This window comes from Charadrius vociferus, unplaced genomic scaffold (assembly GCF_000708025.1).
Source record: "Charadrius vociferus isolate BGI_N301 unplaced genomic scaffold, ASM70802v2 scaffold384, whole genome shotgun sequence".
Lineage (NCBI taxonomy): Eukaryota > Metazoa > Chordata > Aves > Charadriiformes > Charadriidae > Charadrius > Charadrius vociferus.
In genome coordinates, this window is record NW_009648234.1 from 1,227,473 (window position 1) to 1,251,516 (window position 24,044).

At 48.8% G+C, this 24,044-nt stretch overlaps 1 protein-coding gene across 4 annotated transcripts in view; it reads left to right on the forward strand.

Annotated features, from left to right (window-relative positions):
- Positions 1 to 22,674, forward strand: part of DPYSL2 (dihydropyrimidinase-like 2) — a 55,436-nt gene extending 32,762 nt beyond the window's left edge. For all 4 annotated transcript variants that reach the window (XM_009884137.1, XM_009884136.1, XM_009884135.1 and 1 more), the window contains 11 exons: positions 3,090 to 3,254; positions 4,359 to 4,420; positions 6,144 to 6,224; positions 7,119 to 7,187; positions 12,567 to 12,687; positions 16,124 to 16,280; positions 16,443 to 16,584; positions 16,793 to 16,963; positions 19,783 to 19,962; positions 21,383 to 21,548; positions 22,182 to 22,674. In XM_009884137.1, the coding sequence (XP_009882439.1) occupies positions 3,090 to 3,254; positions 4,359 to 4,420; positions 6,144 to 6,224; positions 7,119 to 7,187; positions 12,567 to 12,687; positions 16,124 to 16,280; positions 16,443 to 16,584; positions 16,793 to 16,963; positions 19,783 to 19,962; positions 21,383 to 21,548; positions 22,182 to 22,273 (1,406 nt within the window). In that variant the 3' untranslated portion in view covers positions 22,274 to 22,674. The remainder of the gene's footprint in view (positions 1 to 3,089; positions 3,255 to 4,358; positions 4,421 to 6,143; positions 6,225 to 7,118; positions 7,188 to 12,566; positions 12,688 to 16,123; positions 16,281 to 16,442; positions 16,585 to 16,792; positions 16,964 to 19,782; positions 19,963 to 21,382; positions 21,549 to 22,181) is intronic.
- The last annotated feature ends 1,370 nt before the right edge of the window (positions 22,675 to 24,044 follow it).

Consider the following 24,044-nt stretch of genomic DNA (forward strand, 5'->3'; position numbering starts at 1 on the left):
TGGAGCATCTCTGTGATGAGGAGAGGCTGAGGGACGTGGGGCTGTTCAGTCTGGAGAAGAGAAGACTGAGGGGGATCTTATCAACGCTGATCACTCCTTCAAGGGAGGGTGCCGGGGGGTGGGAACAGTCTGTTTCCAGTGGTGCCCAGTGACAGGACAAGAGGGAACGGGCACAAACGTGACCATGGGCAGTTCCATCTCCACCTGAGGAGGGCCTTCTCTGCTGTGAGGGCGGCAGAGCAGTGGCACAGGCTGCCCAGAGAAGTGGGGGAGTCTCCCCCTCTGGAGCCATCCCAAACCCGCCTGGACGCCGTCCTGTGCCACTGCTGGAGGTGCCCCTGCTCTGGAAGGCAGGGGGGGGACTGGGGGAGAGGTCCAGAGGGACTTTCCCACCCTCACCACTCTGGGATTCGCCAAGTCACTGTGGACTAGTTAAATCCCAGGTTTTTGGAGGCTGTTGGCTTACCTTGCACATTCAGGCCATCTTCTTGCTGACTTCTTCCACGTGACTATAACGCAGTGGTTGATCAGTAAGGTTTGCCTGGCAGAGAGCTGCTATGGAAACACACCATGTTCTGTTGTGGTGGGGATGATGGGTGATTTGGCTATCGGTGAGCCCAAGGGAGCTGCTATGAGATGTGTCGGCAGTGCAGCGTCCATATGAGATATCCCTAATCCCCAGAGCCGGCTTTCATGCACATATGCACCACCACCTCCATCCCTTATCCTTATTGCAACCAGCTGTGGTCTGACTTTGTCGAAGATCTGCTAGAGCTCCTTTACCCCCTCTCCCACTCCTCCACACACTCCCATTAGTCATACTTGGGCAGCGCATGAAATAAGGTGGTGATAAAGCTCTGATCCGAGACACCAGAGTCGTTCTGGGGGCTCCGTGCCGGGCTGTGAAGACTCCGCTCTGTTAACCCCTTGGTGCCTCCGGGCAGAATTTCCTCGTGCCCATAAGCCGTGTATCTTCTCAGGATTGATGGACCGCTTAGGGCACCTCTTGTCTAAGCAGAGATGGATTTATTACTGTGGTGTGTTAGAGATTAAATAGGCTTTTTTGGCTTTTTAGTTAGTCAGTGGGCTGAGGAAGAGAGCTCTCGTGTTAAGGCACTGGCTATTTGTGAAAACTTGGGTTTTCTCTGTATCCCATTGGTAACGCAGAGAGAATGTTATTTTTCTCCTTGTTGTTCATACTACTTAAGCTAAAGATTAACTTTGGCAGAGTGACAAGGGGCTACGTACTGTCCAAGAAACAATTCTGTCTGGAAATTAGTGGAAGGTTTCTGACCACTGGGGAGGAGGAGCTCCTGGAACAGAAATTGGAGTATTATTTTTTTTCTTTAAAACGGGACAGTTTATCGGCTGGTTAAATGTGGGTTGCCTTTCCCCAGGGTGGTGAAAAGCACATCCTTGATCTGATGCCAGCCACCAGGCAAATTTCAGAGCTTTTACTCATAGCAGAGATTTCTCTAATGGGCAGGACGCTGGTGTCTGCGCAGGCGACGGCCACCAGCCACCGCTGATCAAAGCTGCATACTGCCGATGGGTCAGCAGAGAACCGTGCAGCGCATCCTTCCCTGTGCAGGCTACCACCGTACTTCCAGGGGCAAACACAACCTTTTGGAAAAGCACAAACATTTTCCCTGCCGTTCTGCGATCTGTCACGTAGCTGCCTTTGCAGAAGGGAGGGAGGGAGGGTGGGCAGAGCTTTGGGTTTTGGTAATTCTCTCGGCTTTCTAGTCTGTGCACATCTCGGACAGCGGAGACGCCGTTACGGACTCAGGTGGCTGAAGCTCCTGGGTCGTTCAGGAGGACAGCACTGCTTTTTCAGCCCGTCGAGAGCTCCTGGTGTAAATCCAGTTCTTAAGGCAGTGCAAAAACAGTAAATGGAGGCTGGCGTGTCTGCGTGGGGGTGAAGCAAAGCTTTGTAGGACTTTGTCTCTTTGTCTCTTAGCCCGGTTGTGATTTAGAGCTAACTGCGGAGCTGATGGCAGCCCAGATACTCACCAGTAAAGTTAAAAATAAATTGCTTGAAGTTCTCTGCTGATAATTGAAGCAACTTTTTTTTTTTTTTGTCTTTTTTTGTGTATGTGATTTGTTGTAAAATCAAGCCAGGGCTCTCTCCTCCCCCCTAACGGTGCCTGCCCAGTTTGTGACCCCTGAAGTCCCACCGGCTTTTCCTGCTCTCTCAGCACCGGTGCAGTTTCTGAGATGCTGGCTTGCTTTTTCTATTTCACTGTGTCCAGTGAAGATCTTGGACATCCCATGAATGCTATTCACATCACCAGAAGGAACACTTAAACCTTCAGATCCAAATCTCTTTTGTTACCCTTTGAGGCCGCTGTGTGTCTGTGGTGTGGGTGGAGTGTCCTGTAGCTGCCGGAGAACCCAGTTGCGGCTGGACCTGATGTGTTGGGCCAGAAGGAGGATCCAGCTGAGCAGATGCCAGAGGCAAGCAGGACCATCTCGCTGTCAGGAGGTGTCTCTCCAGCCATGACAGACTGGTGGTCCTGCTTCTTCCAGTCCTCACTTGAAAGCCATCTCTGGAAGGTGCTCTGATTTGGGATTCGCGGCACAAAGCAACGCTGATCCGTGTGTGGAGTCCTTGGTTGTCACCACGTGCTGCCAGCAGTAATATGTCTTTGTGCTCTTTGGGTGCCTTTTCTAGCATGTCCCGAGGCACAAAGTCACTGCTCGAACATGAGGGGCCGAGTACTGAAAGCTGCTGACCGATGCTTACAGGGGATCTTGCCTGTGTCATTGTTTATTTGTCACCAAACGGGAGCGGTGTTCGTAGAGCGCTCTGGAGTGGTTTGTGTTTGCTGCCCTAGGAATTTCAAAATTACAAAAAAAACCCTACTACAGCAGACTGTAGTAATTGAGTTGTTTCCTTCAGCTTTGGCTCTGTAATCAGCTTCCTGGCTGCATTCTCGGATGCTTTAGAAACCAGGTCTTTCAAATACTTTAAGGGGAAGGGGATGTCTTGTTTTTGCAGCAGGCTCTGCAAAGCGTGCTTTCTCTCTTGGACATCCAGGCAAGCTATTGCACCAGCTGTTTACCGATGCTTTTGTTGTCTTTCCCAGTCGATCATGTGGTTCCTGAGCCCGGGACCAGTTTGCTGACAGCCTTCGACCAGTGGCGAGAATGGGCAGACAGCAAATCCTGCTGTGACTACTCTCTGCACGTGGATATCACCGAGTGGCATAAAGGTGTCCAGGAGGAGATGGAAGCTCTGGTTAAAGATCATGGTAAGTTCAGTTGCTGAAAGCTTGGAGAAACCTTTCCCCTCTTTATTTTTTAGGACTGGCTTCCCTGGTTTTTAGGACTGGCTCTTGTGAAATAGTATACTCTTACATCTCAGTGAAGCTGTTCTGGGCCCTGACGTTAACTTGGTCCATTCTGGCTTCTTCTGGAGGTTGGGACGGTCACTGTTGTAGAGGGGCATTGAGTTTGGAGAGGTGAATCTCTTGCTGCTGCCATGCAGAGGAGCACCTTCGCTCAGTAGAGGTCCTTTAATTTTCATTAGTGTGGGTAGGTGATAGGTTTGGCCATTAAACTGTTGTAAACAAGGGACAAATTGGGCCCAGAAGGAACAATCTAGCACTGCTTGCTAAAAGTGGAGAAGAGCTGAATAAAATGACCTCATAGGTTTTTCCCCTCTTCAATTTCTGTGACGTTTCATCCTTCGGCTAGAGTAATTTTCCATCCTGTTTGTCGTTTAAAAAACCCAACCTTTTACATCCTAATGAGTGCTTTCCCACGTGTGCCGGGAGTAAGCGCTTTTCCTGGTTCGGAAGGCAGGAGAGGGAAAGCCGATGTAGGAGTGCTCCGTGTCTCGGTCAGTACGAACGCGGTGGAGGAGGCCATGCTTGCGGATGCAGGTTTCCCATGGCTCTCGCTGGAGGCAGCACGGGATCGGGCAGCCAGGCCTGGTCTCTGCTTTTGCGTGCGATGCATTTTACTTATTTTCTTACTCAACCTCCTGCAGTGCTGAATCCACAGAATTATTCTTATTTCAATGTTAAGTGGAAGCCTAAGGGTTTAGCTGTCCCCACGGCTGGAGCGCGGGCTCCTCCGTTCTCATCAGTTGTGTTAATAGATGCCACATGGCTGTGGAGACGCTGCCTTTACGCTGTGATCGCTCGAGAGTGCGTGTGCCTGTGTGCATGCACATGTCTGTACACGTTTTGCATCAGATTAAAGTAATTTATTTGTCTACCCATTGTTACTGCTTGGGGGGAGGGGGAACGGATTGAGGGGGACATATCTCTCTACGAACGGTGTGTTTCCTCGCTTTGTCTGTGCCGGCAATTTGCACGTCAAAGGTAATTCCTTTCCTCTCTTTCTACCAGGCGTGAACTCTTTCTTGGTTTACATGGCTTTCAAAGATCGCTTTCAGCTAACTGACTCTCAGGTAAGAATCACAGGATGGTGAGGGTTGGAAGGGCCCTCTGGAGCTCCCCCATCCCACCCCCCGCCAGAGCAGGGGCACCTCCAGCAGTGGCACAGGACGGCGTCCAGGCGGGTTTGGGATGGCTCCAGAGGGGGAGACTCCCCCACCTCTCTGGGCAGCCTCTGCCCCTGCTCTGCCGACCTCAAGGCAGGGAAGGGCTTTGGGATGGCTCCAGAGGGGGAGACTCCCCCCCCTCTCGGGGCAGCCTGTGCCACTGCTCTGCCGCCCTCACAGCAGAGAAGGCCCTCCTCAGGTGGAGATGGAACTGCCCATGGTCACCTTTGTGCCCGTTCCCTCTTCTCCTGTCACTGGGCACCGCTGGAAACAGACTGTTCCCACCCCCCGGCACCTCCCTTGAAGGAGTGATCAGCGTTGATAAGATCCCCCTCAGTCTTCTCTTCTCCAGACTGAACAGCCCCACGTCCCTCAGCCTCTCCTCATCACAGAGATGCTCCAGTCCCCTCAGCATCTTTGTAGCCCTCTGCTGGACCCTCTCCAGCAGTTCCCAGTCCTTCTTGAAGGCCTGATGTTCACCTGCTTCTGTCACTGCAAGCTATGCATTAGTCTCTTATAACGGTTTAATTTCAATACACTTGGATCTGATATTCTCTTTTGGTTACAGTCTTTGTATGTGTAACAGTACCTTAGATTTGCAACACTACCCAGAGCTCTGGTTTGAAGATGTTTTTTTTTTTTTTAAATAAAAAAAAACCAAAACCCACAACCAACAACAAACCCTGAAAGGTTTGGCTGGGGAAAGCAGTGGCAAAACCCTCATTTCGAGACATCTAAGGTTCTGTGGCAGCTGCTTTGGTGTGGAAGCAGTGGCAGTTTTATAAATTGCTGCTTTGTGCCTGGGCGCAGGGCAGGGCAGTGGGAGCTTTGGCATAACTATTCCGTCTGTTCAGAAGCTGAAACCGATCCTGGTCCAGAAGTGGGTTTCTGGCTTTCGCGTTAGAATCGCTGGGAGATAAAACGGAATTGTCCTCCTGTTTGCTGTTCTAGTGGGTACGTTTGGGTACGTTTAATTGTTGAGATGGGCAGTTTATATTTCTAAATGTGGTGGGAAGAGAGGAATGCCTGGGAGTCATCTGGAACAGTGTGGGAGGCAGTGGTGTATGACGGTTATCTCTAATGACTCTGGTAAGCGTTTTAATGAGTGACCAGTGACGGAGCCGGCGTCAATTGTGGGTTACTCAACCTGAGCCTTCTCAAACTGGTTGTTGGAGTGGGAAATCACACTGTTCCTGTCCGAGGCAGCGAGAGGGCTGGGTGCAGGTTCTCTGTGAAAGACAAATGTGAGGTTTTTTTTTCATGCCAGGCACCAGTAAATGAAGGCATGAAACAGGTACTGTGAGCTCCTTAAAATCACTCCAGATGTAGGGCTGTGCAGTTGCTGTTTCTTTCTCCAGCGTGGTAAATACACCCAAACCTGGCTTTTGAATAGTGCTTCTTTGCCACATCAGTAGCATCTGACCGTACAAATTGGGAAATTTACTTGTAGGCAGGAAAAAGATCATATCTATCCAGCAAACCACATCTTATATTTCTTAATGCTTCTCTTCCTCTTTTCCATTCTGCAAAATTCTATATACTGAGCGAGTCTGGAGTGTATACTGTATAACAGATGTGTACCTGAGTGTACATTCGGTGTGTATTGTACTGTATGTTTTCTGTCTTCCAGATATATGAGGTCCTGAGTGTAATCCGGGATATCGGTGCGACAGCTCAAGTGCATGCTGAGAATGGTGACATCATTGCTGAGGTATGTTGTGTTTATTCTGTGGGTTGTTAACTTCAAAACACTGGGAGGGATTTAAATTCTGAATCCTTCTTTGCAAACAGAAAGTCACCAAGACTTTTCAAAGCGTGGCATAGCAGTGTCAAGGATGCCAGGAGAGCTGTGCATCAAATCTCGTCCCCTTCATTGTCGCTGATAGAGCAGGTTTTCATGGAAGCTTTCGGTTTGTGGTGGATATCGGCCATCTCTGCCTTTCTCCCCATAAGTGAAAGACTGTGTCTGGGTGTGACTGTCACTGTGTACAATAAGATGTTCTGCCGTAACTCAGACCAGGGGAGTGGGAAGGGATATAGCTCTGTACAGTACCTGGGATGCTGATGTTTGGGATCTGTTCATCCTTGAAACAGCAACAAAGAGGAACAGTTAATAATGTATTTGGATTTAATCTGATCTCTGGCTCATTTTATACATTATGTCTCAAGCATGCAGACCTTGGTGTTGCAGAGGATTTCTGCATTGTCTGACTGGGGAAGAGCCCACCTGAGTCTCTGAGCCCAGCCAGCTGCAGTTGCAGGATGATTTTGTCATGAGATACTGTTTTGCCACATCTTGGAGACTATTTTATAGACGCAAATGAGTAGTGAAAGTTGAGGGGCAATGAACCCAGTGTGAAGCGAATCAAAAATAAAAGGTTTCCCTGAGCTCCTGTGAACAAATCAGCAAGGGTTTTGCGAGCTCTGGTTATTCTCAGCAAGGGAAGTTGGACAGGACTCTGGTTGTAAGGCCCTTATGTAAAGCCCCATGTGATTATTAGTTAGCACAGATGCCTGGGATCTCACTTCACCTCTTTTAAACAGCTGTGTTTGCTGCAAGGGAAAAATACGTGGGGCTTTAACTCTTTTTTTCTCTCTGCTTTAGGAGCAGCAAAGGATTCTGGACCTGGGGATCACAGGCCCTGAAGGACATGTGTTGAGCAGACCTGAAGAGGTGAGGACTTCACCACCTTTGCATTTACTCCCAAGCTTATAACTTTTCTGCATTGCCGTCAAGTACTTCAAATTGGGATCGATGTGTCCAGAAACACAATTTCATGCTGGCTGTAAATGTTATGGCTGCATGGGGTAAGGGAAGAGGCTAAGACACTTCTAGGGACTAACTAGTAACTAGTCCCTTCTAGAGACTAACTGCTGTGGGTACTTACGAGGAATTGAGGAGCCTTCTCCTGTGCTGGAGAAGGGAACATCTCCAGGGAGTAATTCATCCAGCCTAAGATTTGATTCACCCTCAGGAAAAGCTCATCTCTTTCTGTTGATTATTGGAGATGATCTGTAAAGGCTCTGCTCGCACATGAGCTGTCTAAAGTGAGGTGAGATGTGATAGAACCAATGCCCGTGATGAGCACTGAAGACACAGGGAGCTGTTGGTACTTAGCACACCTCCAGTTCAGCCCTTTGATAGCCCAAACTGGAATCCTGCATTAGGAGATGTAGAAAATGTTGAACCTGAAGCACAGGTAGTGCACAGTCTACTTGAGTCACCAAGTCCTTGTTTCAGCTTCTGCACAGGAACACTTTACGATGGAGTCCCTGAGGAATTGCATGTTCTGATGGTGTTGGTCTTTATGGAGCTGGACCCTGGAGTTCTTGTAGTTCCCCGGTCAAGTTTTCCTTGAGTAAAGAGTTCAGAGTTTGGGTTTATGTAGGCAGGATTCTGCCACTGACTTTTCTAGATCCCTTTTCTTGCACTTCTCTCTCAGTCCTTGATTTATCAAGACTTCCTCTGAATGAGCAGAAATTTTTGATATATACCCAAATCCTGACATTCTGTCTTAGGCACTTGCATAGCTTCCGTTACCAAAATATTTGATGAACGTTTTACTGGTGGTGGATTTTTTACCCCAAGGGATAAAGTGGTGTGCTGAAGGCACAGAAAGTATGTACCAGAGAGAGGAGCTAATTCTTAGATCCTAGCCCAGCACTTTAATATTGTTAACCTTCATACTTCCCTGTTGATTTCTCCAGGGCCAAGCACCCCAGTCCCTCTCACTCCCTCTAAATAAATCTCAAGAGTAAGAAAGAACCTTAAAGCATTGCTTTTCAGGTTGCATTCTTCCTTCCAGTCTTTCAGTATCTCAAAGCTAGACATCTCGCCATGGCATTCTGGGTTTGTGAAGTCCATCCGTTACGTATGCGTGCTTCTTTCTGTTCCTCCAAGATTTTGGGGCTTTGCTGACTGCCAGATGTGGCAGCTGGAAGCTGGGTGTGTGAGATCATCCACACGTGCCCCTCATGCTCCCTCTCTATTTCCTCCCCTTGGTTCAGACAAGCAGCATCCAGAGACATGTCAGTAGGAATATAAATCATTCAGTTGCTTCATGCAGAAGGGGAAGAAAAAAATGCTTGACTTGGGCAGTATGTGAACGCTCACAGAATTTGTGTTTGGCTCCGGGAGCTGGGATTTTTTGCTTCCTGCAAGTTGTGAGCAAACACTTGCACTGAGCCTTCCACCCACCCACCCCTGCATTTTCTTTACTTTTTTTTACATATTTTTTGGCTTGAATCAGGAGAGCGGGAACAGATGCTGACGTGACACTTGGGGCTCATCTGTGGAGCACCCCCTAAGCTTCTGTTGACTTCAAAGGAAGGCTGCTCCTGACCTTAAAGGATCTGGTCGTCAAACTAGCCAAGTTTTGTCTGGCTGCTTCAAAGCTCATCCTTAGTGGAGCGGGAGCAGCAGGAGCTTTAAAGTGTGAACTGTGTGGCTCCCTGGCTTGGTTGGGTTGTTCCATCTGTCTCCTGCACTTTGCAGAAATGTGTTCTTTCTCAGGATAGCAAGGAGGGCTGCCTGAGGACACGTGGCTACCTCAAGTGAGGGTCAGTAAAGCCTCTTCCCAGTGTCACTGGGCAGCCTCTGTGCAGCTGGAATCAGCTGTGCTGGCGGCCCAGAGTGGAAACACTCGGGCCAAAATTCTCCTCCGTGAAAGTCATAGGAAACAGAGCAGGAAACGATGTCATCTGGTTACCTCCCCTCCTTTTCTCCAACGCGGGAGTAACTTCGTGTTTTTAAAAACATACAACTCCCTTTAAGGTGGCTGATGACAAAGGCCTGATTCCGAGGGTGGCAGCAGATCCGTAATTCCTGTTGACTTCAGTAGGAGCGGATGTTTCTTCGTATCCCTCTGGGGCGCTGTTAATGCTAGAATTGGCTTTTCACGCTGTCCCGTACGGAGTGAGCCTGCCCTAACTTGATGATCTTCAAGGTTCCTTCCAACCTAAAGCATTCTGTGATTCTAAGGACTTCATGTTGGTTGTCATCTTCCCGAAGAGCTGCTTAATTCAGACCTCCGTCTACAGCAAACTAGCAGGAGTTGTTGAACAAGTCTGAAATATTTATTAAATCAAAACTCCCACTCAGTTCAGTGAGACTTATGTCAGAGTGAAGCATTCAGGTTCTGGCCACGTGTATTTGTGTCTTACTTGGAGCATACCCATCTGAATTCCCAAGTTGAGTAGAAGGCATGAATTAAGGCTTAAGTTTCACTGCTGACTCATGGGTTTAGCTCTCTCACCTCAGTAACCTGAGTTGGGCCAAGGTGACGGTACTCAGCATGTTGTTCCAGCCGGCAAAAGGAGCCTTAGCGAAGACATCACCATCCCAAGTCAGCATCGCCCATCACTTTCTGGAAAACTCTCCCCCTCATAGCTCAGATCATTCTGTGATGACTTTTTGGAGCGATCCATCATTTTTTGTTTTGATTTTAGCCACAAAAACGCTGAAAGCGCAAGCAGTCCAAGCGCTCCAGGAAATGTCTGTCTTTTTTTTTTTTTTTTTTTTTTCCAAGAGAAGTGCTGTGCTAGGGCTTCTAATGCATACTGGTAATTGCAAACATTCCCCTTTGGGCTAGTCGTTGGGTTATTGTTATGTGCCTGTCACCATAGCATCTGGGCACAAGGCATGAATTCAGCAGCCTTGTTCTCTTCTGTGCAGAAGACATTTTCCTCCTGTTCAGCAGTCGGTCAAGAGTCCAGAGATGCGTGCTGTTTCATCCCTGCTTTGCAAGTGGGGAAACTAAGGCATAGTATGGAAATGTGACGTCCAGTGCCACAGGGACAGAGCTGCGCGCAGGCAGTTTGCGAACTGATGCCATTGCCTGGAAGCATTGGCCCATCCGAGCTCTCTCCTTGCCTCTCAGGAGGGACAAGTATGCTTTTCTTGGCTCTCCCGTTCAGTCTCTTGTCTTCCCTGCGAGTGCTGCTGGCTGTGGCATACTCCAGTCAAACGTCCTGAAATGAAAGGCTGAGGGCGCTGGGACTCTTTAGCCTGGAGCAGAGAAGGCTGAGGGGAGACCTTATGATGGCACACAAGTATCTAAAGGGGGGGTTGGAGGAGGATGGAGCCAGACTCTTCTCGGTGGTCCCCAGTGACAGGACGAGGGGCAATGGGCACAAGTTGGAACAGAGGAAGTTCCGTTCCAACACACAGAAAAACTTCTTTACGGTTCAGGTGACAGAGCAGTGGCACAGGCTGCCCGGGAGGAGGGGGAGTCCCTTCTCTGGAGGTTTTCAAGACCCGATGGATGCAGTCCTGAGCGATGTGCTCTGGGCAGTCCTGCTTTAGCAGGGGAGTTGGAGGAGATGATCTCTAGAGGTCCCTTCCAACTCTGAAGATTCTGTGATTCTGTCCTGGAATAGACACCCTTCCTTGCAGCCTTTCCTGTTTGCATGGGGCAGCTGGGCCAGGAAATGTCCCCTTCTGTCCATCACCCTGCCTGGGGAGGGTTGGTGACGAGCCCTGGCACAGTGACAGGTTAGGGCTTTAGCCTTTTTGGCACCAGAGGCCAAGCTGCTGGTGCTGGGGCAATGGCTTTTCTTTTGAAAACTCCCAGCTGTCGTCGTGTGGTTTTTCTTGAGCAGTCCAGCTGCAGGCGGAGCAGCGTTAGGGGTGGTGGCCTGTCAGTGCGAGCAGAGCTGCTCCGGGCACTCGGACATCCGTGTGGTGAATACACCGTTCCCTAAGCCGATGGGTCCTTATTTTCTGATGCTTCTTCCAGTGGATGAAGCACGGTGCTAGGAGCCAGCAGTTGATGCGTTCTGATTGTGGGACTGATGACAGTTTACACTGTAGAGAAGGTTTTCAGTAGTGCTGAGTATGGTTGGACTAATTAAGGAAGGGTGCCGGGGGGTGGGAACAGTCTGTTTCCAGCGGTGCCCAGTGACAGGAGAAGAGGGAACGGGCACAAAGGTGACCATGGGCAGTTCCATCTCCACCTGAGGAGGGCCTTCTCTGCTGTGAGGGCGGCAGAGCAGTGGCACAGGCTGCCCAGAGAGGTGGGGGAGTCTCCCCCTCTGGAGCCATCCCAAACCCGCCTGGACGCCGTCCTGTGCCACTGCTGGAGGTGCCCCTGCTCTGGCGGGGGGTGGGATGGGGGAGCTCCAGAGGGACCTTCTGACCCCCACCAGTCTGGGATTCTGTAATGGTTGGACCGTTAGTTGGACTTGATCATCTTAAAGGTCCCTTCCAACCTAGATGATTCTATGAATCTCTTCTATCTACTAGTCCCACTGGAGTCCATGGGAAGTGCTGGTGCCCTCTTGCATTTGGGAATCAGGTGGCTGACTGCTCTGGGTTTCAGTTTCCTCTGTTCATGCGCTTGGAAAATGTCTGTGGTATTGCAGGCTCAGTTCTCCGTGGTAGTAGGCAGCACGAGCATTATCCTGTTGTTAAATCTGTCATCTGGACCTCTTTGATTAGGATGTGTGATGTGTAAGAGCCTGCAGAGTGATTATGTTCATTCTAAGGCTGTAGTTATAGAGTGACCCTCAGTCTTGCTGAGGTTATCTCTCTACACACGCAAGAAAAAGTAGTTGATTTATGGGGTGGTTCACACTCTGTCAGATCCTGAGCCAGATATTGTAGTGGAGGGTGCAATTTCAGAGGCTTGTTTGCAAACGTGGCTTACCAGAGTATGTGGCTGCAGCATCTCTCTTCCGTGTGGGCTGGAACATGAATAGTTTTGTTGAGTCAACACTTAGTTGCTTATTTTTGTCTAGGTTAAAGAAGGGGCTTAATCATTCTGACCTTGAGCACCTGGAGTGTCATTTTAGGGCTTAGTCTGCTTGCAGAGAAACTTCGAAGCAGCCTGGGAGAAAAGCTGGTAATGAGAGCGGACTACAGCTTGATCTCATTTTAATTATTGTGGTTACGCTGTACCTCTTTCTGGCTCAGAATCGGAGAGGTGGAAAGTCTGTCATCTCGGCCCTCCACACCCAGTTTTCCCGTGAAGGCAGAGGCTGTGGCTCGCTGAAGGTGAAGGGGATATGCTGACATGGGGGATGCTGCTAACCTGCTGCTGACTTTGGTTCCCAGGTGGAGGCGGAGGCTGTGAACCGGGCAATAACCATCGCCAACCAAACCAACTGCCCCCTTTATATCACCAAGGTGATGAGCAAAAGTGCCGCTGATGTCATTGCTCAAGCCAGGAAAAAGGGTAAGTTATTTCCCTTGGACAGAGGCACCTTCTTAGCTCATGCAGTTCAACTCCTTGCCAACAGAAACTTCATCCCTACAGGAGAGGTTTCTTTTTCCAGTGTTATTGTCCAGGCTCTTTTTTAAAAGGTCCCGAGGAACTGCTGCTGTCTCATCTCCCACAGACAAGTATTCAGTGGTTGTATCAGCGCCAGGAGCAGTTTCTTCTGTTCAGCCTAGAGCCCCTTTCTCTCCACCTTCATCCTGCCACATTGATCCATGTGCCTTCATGTTATTGCGTTCCTGCCATCTCCATTTAATGAATCCCCCTGGAGATGGCAAGCTGTGTCCTCCTTCCGGCTGCCGTGGTCTTTCCTTGGTGCTTTCTGCTGAGATGCTTCCTGGGGTCAGAAGTGATTCCAAGAGTCCTGATGGAGGTCTCCGACTCACAAGCCCTGTTGGATTTAGTTGGAGTAGCCAAAGAAGTTACCAGTTCCACCTATCCACTCTGCTCCTTGCTGTGGGATTGATACTCCTCATGGGCTGTAACTCACAGCCTGGCATCCAAACAGGATTTGGGATCAGTGGTCTGGGATAGGCTGAGAATTGCAGTCACCTCTGATAACTCTGCCTGAGGATGCTGCAAGAAGCACGGCTCAGACCTGCCGTGGATGTTGCTGCCTTGTGTCTCCTCTCTCTAACCGAGGTCTGTGAGGGAGCTGAGCTGCTCTTGAGTGATGCTGTACCTTATTCTGAGTCCTGACCCTGCTGTCTTGCCCTCAAGGAGCAAGGGTTACAAAGCACAGCGAGTGCCTGTCTCCCTGATTTATTCTGTGACTAAACCCTTCATGTCTATTTAAAGTGGCTCTGGGTGGGTGAGTAAGCACGAGGGATGATTTTCCCCCTCTTTCCTCCAAAGGGTTGGATTTAATTTTATGCAGTCTAAATAAGCCTGAATGGATATACAAATGACATCACTTTCCATCTGGGTGTTTGGTGCGAGAAGAGCTAATTTCCTACCGCGGCAAACAGATCTGTGTTTGTGTATTGGCTCAGAAGTATTTTGGTCCCATGATTCCTGTTAAATTAGTTCAGAGTTGGTGAGGAGGACTGATTTCCCGAGGCATCTCTTTCTGTTCGTGGCGTGGAAGCAGCACAAGCTGTTTGGGATAAACCTTCCTGTCCTAGCTCCGTTAGTGGAGATCGTGCTGACATGAGAAGATGTGTTGACATGCAACAGTGGCTGCATGTTGCATTACCCCAGAAAACAACTCGATGTCGTCATGCAACTCAATCCTGTAAGCCAGGGAAGCATCCCTTCCTTTTTTCTAGGTGAGCTACTGGAGATGTGTACATCACAGCGGTGGAGCATCAACAAAAACAGCGTCTTGCTACGCTCGCTGTCCCCAGTGGCCTCTCGCTGGCAGGTGGAGAGGGGCACTGGGATGAGGGACCATACGCTTATCCTGCAGAAGCCATAATACACAACCTGACTCGTCTGGATGTTACCCTGCCTGTGAAAGGTGCTGGGATTGTCCCAGATGAATGGTCCATGAAACTCACTTTACTGAGCCTCCTGGGTGAACTGGGATACAGTTTTCATTCAGATTGCGTTTTCTCCTTATAAGGAGAATCTGGGGTATAAATGGCACGCCATTCTCTGTTCCTTTATTTAAATAATTCAGTTTAAATGCTGTGCAGTTACCCAACTGGGTAACCCAGGAGGGCCACACACGCTAGCCTTGCCTTCCCAAGCAACAGGAAACATAACTGAAGACAATTCAAGGCGAAAACAAAACAGAATTGATTTGCTAAATGGAAAAGAACGAATGTTATTTAAAGCCAGATGTTCCCAGTGGCATTTGTATGGAGGAGATTCCCTGCAGACTCAGTCGTTGGCAGATCTGGGAGCTCAAAACATTGCTCCCTGCAGAACAATCCTCCCAATGTATTGGCCCACAACAGGCCTCCCATTAATAGCCAGCGTGTGCTTTGCCTTGTTTTGATTTTGTAACCCTATTTGTGGCAAGTGATGTCAGACGGCCTCTTCCTCTGCTGGTGGATCCCCTCTGACAGTGGCTGTTCCTACACCTCCTGTCTCAGTGTGGTCCTGCAAGCCGCGTGAAGCCCGTTGATGCATCCTTCTAACGCGCTCTTTCCCAGCTAGCTTGAGAGCCTGTACACATCGCAGTAGCTCGGGCAATGTGCTGCAAGAAAAATCGTGTATTTTTACTCAGCATGGCGAGGCGTGTGAGACCCTGCTGACCACCTCAGCGGTTGCCTTTGCCAGTCTTTTTCTCATTGAAGTCTTTAGGGTTCGTATTTTAACTACCCACGTCTGTTGCCGGCAGATGCGGACACCGAAGTGTCTGTGCTCAGAAGCCAGATGGATAGGCGCTTCACAGAGGTTTGGGGAAGGCTGCATTTGGTGAGCAGATCCGCGGGGTTACCAGCCTGCAGCGCTTTTGAAGTTGCAGCATCTTGCATCGGCTTGGCGTGCAGATGTGGCTGCTGCATTCCAGCTTGCAAAGCGTCGCGGCCTTAAGGATCTGCCGTTCCTTCATGTGGTTCCAAAAATGTTAATGAAGAGGAAGGATGCAACGGTGGTTAGTGCACTGGACAGAGAGTCAGAAGATACAACTTAATTTCCTAATTCTGCCACAGATTTACTGTGTAACCTTGGTTTCCCTGAGCTGCGTTTGTGAACCAGAAACCCCGATGCGATGGGCTTTCTCGGTAGGCCGGAAACTTTCCTGACAGGAGTTTTCTCTTATCTGATCTACGCACAGAGCCTGCTGCAATAAACCCAGCCTTGTTAGGTCTTTAATACCTACGCATTTATAAAAATATTGCAGGCACTATTTTTTTTCATTCTTTTTCTTCCACATCCCCTCTGGATCAGACTGGATCTCCTCACGCTCTCACAGTTCCCCTCAGCCTCTTTCATAAGGTTATTGGCCCAGGATATAATACCATGAATCTTTACGGGAACCCTTTCAAGCACAATTAATCAGCAATTACATAAGGGCATTGTGCACATTTTGCTGCTATCAGTAACAGTATCTTTATTATTAACTCAGATATCTAGATGTTTGGATACTTATTTTTGGAGAATGCTCAGTTTCTTTAGAGATCTCAAGATAGGCACATAAAATTAAGAGCTTGCTTGTGAAAACAGGGCCTTAGTAACATCACATAGTTTCCGAGGAGCGTTGAACAGAGCCGGAGTTTAATGATGTCTGGTCATTTGGTTGTGCAGGCTGGTGAATTGAATCCAGTGTTGTGTCTCTGTGATCCCATATTGAAGAGGAAGTACCAAGAAGCCCTGCAGCCTGCAACGCTGGCATAACTTACCCAACTTGTCCCGTTTCAGAAGGGTGCTTTGTGCCTGGAAGCCAGGCTGGAGATGTACGTTGCTTGGTGCTTACAGTGGATTTGCCTGTATTCCTGTCCTGTAGGCACTGTGGTGTATGGAGAGCCCATCACAGCCAGCTTGGGTACCGACGGATCTCATTATTGGAGCAAGAATTGGGCTAAGGCAGCAGCTTTTGTTACTTCCCCACCACTGAGTCCTGACCCAACCACTCCGGATTTTCTCAACTCACTACTGTCCTGGTGAGTAGCGCTCTCTGTGTGCATACAGCGTGTGCTCCATCATGAGACAAGTGGGTGATAAAAACCAGAGCTGTTGTTGCCAGTGAGCAAAAGGCTGTTCTACCTTTAGGAGTAATCCTGTAACAATAAAATATCTTAAATACCTATCATTGTCTTTTCCAGTGGAGACCTCCAAGTTACTGGCAGTGCCCACTGCACCTTCAACACTGCTCAGAAAGCTGTTGGGAAGGACAACTTTACCCTGATCCCTGAAGGAACCAACGGGACTGAAGAGAGGATGTCCATCATCTGGGATAAGGCTGTGGTATGTCACATGTGTCATAGACTTATGCTACAACTAGACATCCCCAGTGGAAGGAGCTGCAGCAGTGCGTTGTTATCTCCCCCCCAGACGTTTGTTACGGTTCTTCCACTTGAGGTTTTTGCCCCTATAGAGATCGTGGGGAACCTGCTGTGCTTTTTGGAGCGGTCCCCACCTGGCTAATGCAGTGACTCCTTTTGTCTTTCTCTAGGTGACTGGCAAGATGGATGAGAACCAGTTTGTTGCCGTGACCAGCACAAATGCAGCTAAAATCTTTAACCTGTACCCGCGGAAGGGCCGCATCGCAGTGGGCTCGGATGCAGACCTGGTTATCTGGGATCCTGACAGCGTCAAGACAATCTCCGCCAAGACCCATAACATAGTAAGGATATTTTCTACCGTGTGAGCTCTGCTGCTCGTTTCCTCCTCTCTTCCTTCAGTGCCAGACTGTGCTGCCAAGAACTAGAGCTCCTGACAACTCAGGGCTTTGTTTTCTCGATGCCCCAAACCCTCTCTGGTCTTACACCCAGTGCAGCTCAGTTGTGTGAGCAGAAGGGAAGATGATTGAGTCCAAATCTGAAATCACATGAATACCCAGAGATTCCCCTCAGAGCAGAGAGATTGTCCGCTCTTTCCGAGCGTTGGATGCTTGGATCTGAGCACACAGAAAGCTCTTTAAATCTGCTGAAGTATCAAAGGGCCTCTTACCACAATGTGTCATTTATGACCTCCTGACTCACTAGCAGTGGGAATGTGAACTGCCCCTTTTCTAGTTGGGGTCGGCGAAGCTTGTCAGCTCACGGACACCTTCGCTGGAGATCTGATCCAGATCAATGAGCTTGAGTGGATTCGCACCACGTACTGATCTGGCGTGTGTGTGTGTGGAGTCATACTTAGACATGATTTTACTGGTGATCATCCCAGTGTTAGTTGGCACAGGGAGGCAGAAGGCAGCACCCAGGCTGACCGGACCTTCCACTTGTTTCTTCTGCAGCTTTGTGGTGGCACCGTTAGAGGCAATGTTTGCTCGTGGCCCACAGCTGTGTCCCGCATCTTATACCTGCTTCCTGCAGTGAAAAGGCTCTCCCACCCGGTGGGAAACTGCAGAGTGGTCCTGGTGCAAAGGGCTGGTTGGAGTCTCCCTGTGACATTCGAGCACTGTCTCAGAGAAAGCAACCACTGTTTGCGTTTGTTGACTACTTGTTTCACTGCTGGCGATGAACCTATGGAATGTTTCCCTGGAAAAAAAACCCTCCTTGTTCTTTTTTCCGTGAATGCTTTCATTCACTCTGGAGCTGAAGGAGCAAAATTTTCTTCCACACTTGGATCCCTGGGCATATTCACAAAGAAACTTTTTTTTAAAGGTTTGGTTCGCTTCCCTGTGACTTAACTCTGTGTCAGAATTGGTCACAGATGGCCTGGATTCATCCTGCCTCTGCTTAGACTTCTAACAGAGGCGTCCAGACTCAGAAGTCTGGTCACTTCATTCGCTTTAGAGGTGCTTCCAGACTCATCACACCTCCAGTCTGGAGAGAGATGACTTAGAGGAGGGAGCCCAGGGGCATACCGCTATTAGGTGCCCAATTTAGTGGTCTGAAGCTGGGTTTGTGCTTAGGAATGGCTGAGAGAGCTGGAAGTAGCTTGCTGGAGAGAGCATTGAAAGTCATTGCCATTTAATGGCTGTGCTCTTTAGGAAATGAACTGGACTCTTTCAGTTCCCTAACACAAAACTCAGAGACTTTTCTCTTTTGTGGATCTGGTCCAGTACAGTCAGGATTGACTCCACGATTTTGCCATAGGTCTGGGCTGGGCTGAAGGAGACCCAGAGCCGCCGTGGGGTGACGGTTAGGAAAAGCTTTGCAGGCTAAGGAGTGCTGATCCCCCTGAAACTCCTGCACCGTGTCAGAGCCTCGGCACTCAATGACCAGCTGGTGCTGAAGGCTGCGGCTCCACGTTCAAACAGGGCGCCAAGACTATGGAGGATGAAGGGCTCTCCTTTTCACGTGGTCTGTTTAGAGCTTGAAGGGCTGTCTACGAAACAAACTCTCCCGCTCTAAGCTCTTCCCTTCTCTTGTTACATCCCCAGCTATACCTGGCATTACGCCTCTTGGGGTTTTTTGTGTCTCACGCTGCATGTGTGCCTTGTGTTAGAGGAGAAATCGATAGGACTGATGCCTTTAGAGGCGAGGCGTCCCGGTTTGGTCAAGTATAAAACAAAAGCCCCTTTGAAAGTCAGGCAGCAACACAAGGAGACGTAGTGATTATGCGGCATCAGATGATTGTTGCTTTTTTAAATGCTAGAGCAACATACGGATATTTTCCAAGCATTCACACTGCTCTTGCCACTGTCTGGCAAGGAAACATTAGGAGCTAGAGAGGGGCTATAGTGTTGTTCTTGGAACCAACCTAGTTCGTAAGCTTCTAACCAAGCCTCCTCCTTTGCCACCACAACTTTTTTTCAGCCTGGACCCGGTTCAGTGTCGCTTTAACCGCTGTTGTAGCTAATTGTAAATCTGCAGTCAAGTCTACCCGTACTTATAACACACTTGAAGAGCAAACTCCGTTATTAACTCGGTAAAAAAGACCTGGATTTGTCTCAGAGATGGTCACTACAGTAACAGTCCCCAAATAACATGGTTGTGGTGCATCTTGTTCCAGGGTACTTCATGGGTGGGACATTTACCAGTGATTCCTTCAAAACTTGTCTTTTTTCTGTGGTGTGATGTTTCAAATCCTGTTAATTGAGGATGAGGAATCCCATTAGAGTAAAACAAGATTGTCCTGGTCCCTGACCCACCAAGGAAAACACTGGTTTGAAATACAGCTTTTCAAAATTGTCGTTATTTTTAGTATGAAACTCAGATAAAGCTTTATTTGGCTCCTAAATCCCCCTCAGTTCAGAAGAAGAAATAGGCGCCTAAATGCATTTAGACAGGTATGCCTTGAGATACTCTCATTTGAAACTGTATTTCCTTTTTGAGTCCTTTTTCAGTTGAAATTTTGCATGAGTAAATCCTTAATAAGTTTAGACTGATAATAAAGACCAGCCTTTCTATTAAACCACACTTAGGTAAATGCTGTTTTCTTCCATCTGTCCTTAGAATTTTGGCAATTAGCATGACTGGCGATGTCTAATTAAAGCACAGCAGGCTTTGCTGGCATGAATATGTTTGCCTCATGCTGTCTTTTTGTTTGTTCTAGTCTCTGGAGTACAATATCTTTGAAGGCATGGAGTGCCGTGGGTCTCCCCTGGTGGTTATCAGCCAGGGGAAGATCGTGCTGGAGGATGGGAATCTCCACGTCACCGAGGGATCTGGCCGGTATATCCCCAGGAAACCGTTCCCTGACTTCGTTTACAAGCGCATCAAAGCAAGGAGCAGGGTGAGCGTAAATGGTTGGATGCACAGTTGTTCCCTCACCGAAAGTCCTGAGTTCAAGTGGGTGGAAAACAGATGCTGTCCCCTGGCTCGCAGGCACGCGCTCCTGCAACAGAAAACGTTCCCTGGACAGGAGCCATATTTATCTCATCCCTCTTTCATTTTTGCTATCCACTTGAGTCATTACAGGAATATGCTTTGGCTTGAGCTTGGATTTTCTGCAAATTTTATTTTTCTGCTCTTTAATTCTCCTCTGTCTTGGGACACCTAGACATGTGTCCAGGAACTGTCCAGTTTGGACATGAGTCAATCTGCCAATAACCCATCCGGCTTCTCTCGTCTCAGAAGTACCAAGAGAGGTTACTGATTGTATTTATATATCAAACACAATTTAGAATCCCAATTCTAACACGACAATTTAGAATTCTAATTTATTGTTATAGATACATTATGCTGCTTTCCCTTCTGTCAGAGATGATCAGATGCTCTTGTCTGGTGACTGGTGAGTCACAGGCACAGCCTACTGACTGTTTAAAAGCTAGATTATTCTATTTTTAAGAGGCTAAAATTGTTGGAAAAGTTGGGTTTTTTTGTAAAATACACCCATTCAGAATAGAAACTGCCTTTTGATATGCCTTTAGTTAGTGAAAACCGACAGAGAAGACGACGCTGCACTCAGCTGCAACTTAACTGCTGGGAATTTAAGGAGTTCATTTCTAGATGAAATCAGATTTCTGAGGAGGAGAGTGTTTTGACAGTTGAAGTGTTGCCCTCTCCTGGACGAAACTAGAGCTGTGTTATTTCTGCTGACCTTAGGTAATCTTCACATTCCTTGCAAATGATCTTTCCTTAATTGTTCTTGTGAAGAAATTGCAAGTTATCAAAATTACAACCTCAAATAATTTAGCACCGCAGAGAGCAGATCGGTGGTTTCTGGTGTGTTCTGGTCTCCCACAGAAATACGTGCCTGACCTATAAATCCAATTGGGCATCATCTCAACTGGAATAATTGCATTTAACCCGCTCTAAAGCTGCCGAGCTGGGGGTGTGAAGCTGGCCTGGCTCCTTGTTGGGCAGAGCTGCCTCTGTCTCGGCGTTGGTTTGCGTTTTGGGGACGAGGAATAGGTTTCATTTGAGAGTCGTTCGGAGCCTTTAATACAACATCAGGTAGGTCGAGATCATGAAAGGGCAGAACTCGGGGTGCGGGGGAGAGGCTGCACCCACCAGCGGTCCACAGCACGCTGCGTTTTACCCGTGCTGCTTCCGAGGATCAGCGCGGAGGAGATTCCGTATGATTGCAGATCCTCTTACTAGAGGCAAATCTTGAAAGGTGTGTCTTTGGCTTAGCCACATCTGGCCAGCTGTTCAGTGCCGTTTTGAAGGCTGTTTTGACCCTGAAGGCTGCCTGCGTCTGTGTCTTGCAGCTGGCCGAGCTGCGGGGTGTGCCGCGAGGCCTCTATGACGGACCCGTCTGCGAAGTGTCGGTGACGCCGAAGACCGTCACACCAGCGTCTTCAGCCAAGACATCTCCTGCCAAACAGCAGGCCCCACCCGTGAGGAACCTGCACCAGTCTGGATTCAGCTTGTCTGGTACTTACTTTCACGGGGCTAAACTGCTTTGAAATGACGGCTTGTTTATACTCCCGTACTCTGAATTAATTCTGCTGAAATTGGAAGGCAATGAGAGAGGCTGTGATGTGTTTTTAGCTTGGAGGTTGTGCCTCCAAGCTAAAGGAGGAGGTTATTCCTCCTTTAGGAAGGAAGAAGAGCAGTATAAGAGCTATCATAAAGTCCTGCTTATTATTATTATGAGCAGGAGCTATTACAAAATCCTGAATATTATTATTATTATTATTATGCGACCCGCTGTGGGTCTGACGTGTGGCAGATTCGATTTCTCAGCGTGCTACTTCAGTGCAGTAAGGGAAAAGTATAAAAAGGCTGGCTAAGGGAAAACCGTTTACCCAACTCTGTCTGTGCAGGGCTGGGTGGCTCAGGTGTTGGGTGCGGAGATATTGATGCACAACAGGTTTCGGGAGAATTAAGGCACTGGGGGCCAGTAAGGGATTTTCCCCCAAGGATTTCGGTGCCCGCCGTCGGAGCCTGGCCTAAGAGGGCTCGGTGGGTTCAGCGCAGCCGTGCTCTCCCCGCTCCCGTGTCCTGCGGCTCCCTCCTCTCCCGCTGGCCCCGGGGGGCACCTGACGTTTCTTCTCTCTCCCGCAGGGGCACAGATCGACGACAACATCCCACGCCGCACGACTCAGCGCATCGTGGCACCGCCCGGCGGACGTGCCAACATCACCAGCTTGGGCTAAGGACCGACCCCTTCTGTGCCCGCCTAGCGGACCGGGGGACGGGGGCACCTGGAGACCCTTTTTGATTCTTTTAGAGCCTGTGACAGTTACTGCGGGCAACCAGTGAGGGGGGGGCTGAAGTAAGGCGCCTCTTTCAGTCCCCTCAGATTCCCTCCTCATCTTCACCAACCCCTCTCACTTCCCCCTCCCCCACCTCCTCAGCTCCTACACATTTAAAGAAATAAACCCTGTTTTGGCACCTCTGACATGCAAAAGTAAATGTAAAGAGGATGTTTGAGATATGTGGCCTCTGTCCCATTCAGCATCTTTCTTTTAATAAAGGAAGGATAAAGTGAATTTCCCGGGAGCTGCCTTTAAGACACACACGAAAAAAGGAATAAATAAATAATAAATGTAAAAAATAGCTTTTTTTTTTTTTTTTAAATGTCAAGCAGAAGAGTAGTTCAAGGGTTTTAAACTGGATATTCTGTAGGGTTCTGTGTTCCAGCAGCATAGCTAGGCAAGCACAGAGGGACACGAATCCCTGACTGTAACCATTCCCCACCATCGCCTTTGAGGTCACTGAATAGCTGTCTGCTGCCAAGGGAGAGAAACAGGACCCAGCACTAGGAATTGACAAAGCGCATCGCACCCAGCCATCGGGTGAGCTAGAATCGTTGGGGACTTCGGTTCTGTCAGTTTGGTTTTTTCATAATTTTTTTTTTCCTTCTGGATTTTGCTGCAAATTAGGTCCTTGAGGAAACTTTTTGGTTTGTTGTTTTGTTTTTTTTTTTTTCAATGTTTGTGTGTGTTGTTTTAATATGTTTGTATCATTGTGTTTACGAAGCCTTATCTGAGAACTGGGGTTCTCCCTGTTCTTCCCGGTCCTTCCCGAACCTCATCCAAGTTACAGACTCCCGCCAGTGTCACTGCCACTGCCACCCTGGTACTTCAGGTGTTCCTAGGTTGCATCATTCCAGCCAACGCTTGCCACTTAGCCGCAATAGGAGGTCGCAGAGCAGGTTCATAAGCTATGATCTTCACTTCAGCGTACTCGGTCTTGAGCTGGTGCAAAGGAAGGAGCTGAGGAGCTCCGACGGAGTCTCTTGAGAAGCTGTTAGCAGTTAGTTTGTCTTCTCTTCCTGGAGGTGGGAATGGATAAGCCATGGGCAAAGAGCAGCGTGTTGTTTGAAAGATTTCTGTAGCAGCCACGGTCCTCCTTCCTGGGCATCGATGAGCGGTTATTTAAAACTTTACGAGAGCTTATCTTTAGCTCTCCTGGAAAGGCCGGTCAGTTGAGTGTGTGCCCGAGCATCTGTGGCAATTCCAGCTCGAGTCCAGATGCCCAGCTGTTGTAACTGGGAGCCTCAGAGCAGCTCGATGGGTCAACAGCAGCTGAGAATCTCTCATAGAGGGTGCGAATTTCACAGTCACTCGTTCCTTCAGGAATCTGACTTTGTGCAAATATTCACGAGAAAGCCCGGTGGTTCCCCACCCTTCCTCAGCCGCCTGCTGCCTCACGTTTGAGAAACCAGAGGCCGCGAGTTGGAATGAATTGAGGAGCCCCAGCTTGTGTGGCTGGCGGCGGGATCTGGGCATTTATCTGTCTTCTGGCATTGAGGGTCTTTTAGCCCTGGTATTGGAGGCTTCTTATTTTCAGGACACGGAGAATAAATCTGCACCATTAGATTCCCACTTAAACTGAGCTGGAGGGTCCCGAGGACTCGGCCTGTCTCTTAGCACAGAGAGCTTTTCTGCCCGCAATTAACTCAGCGTTACCTCCACTGTCCGT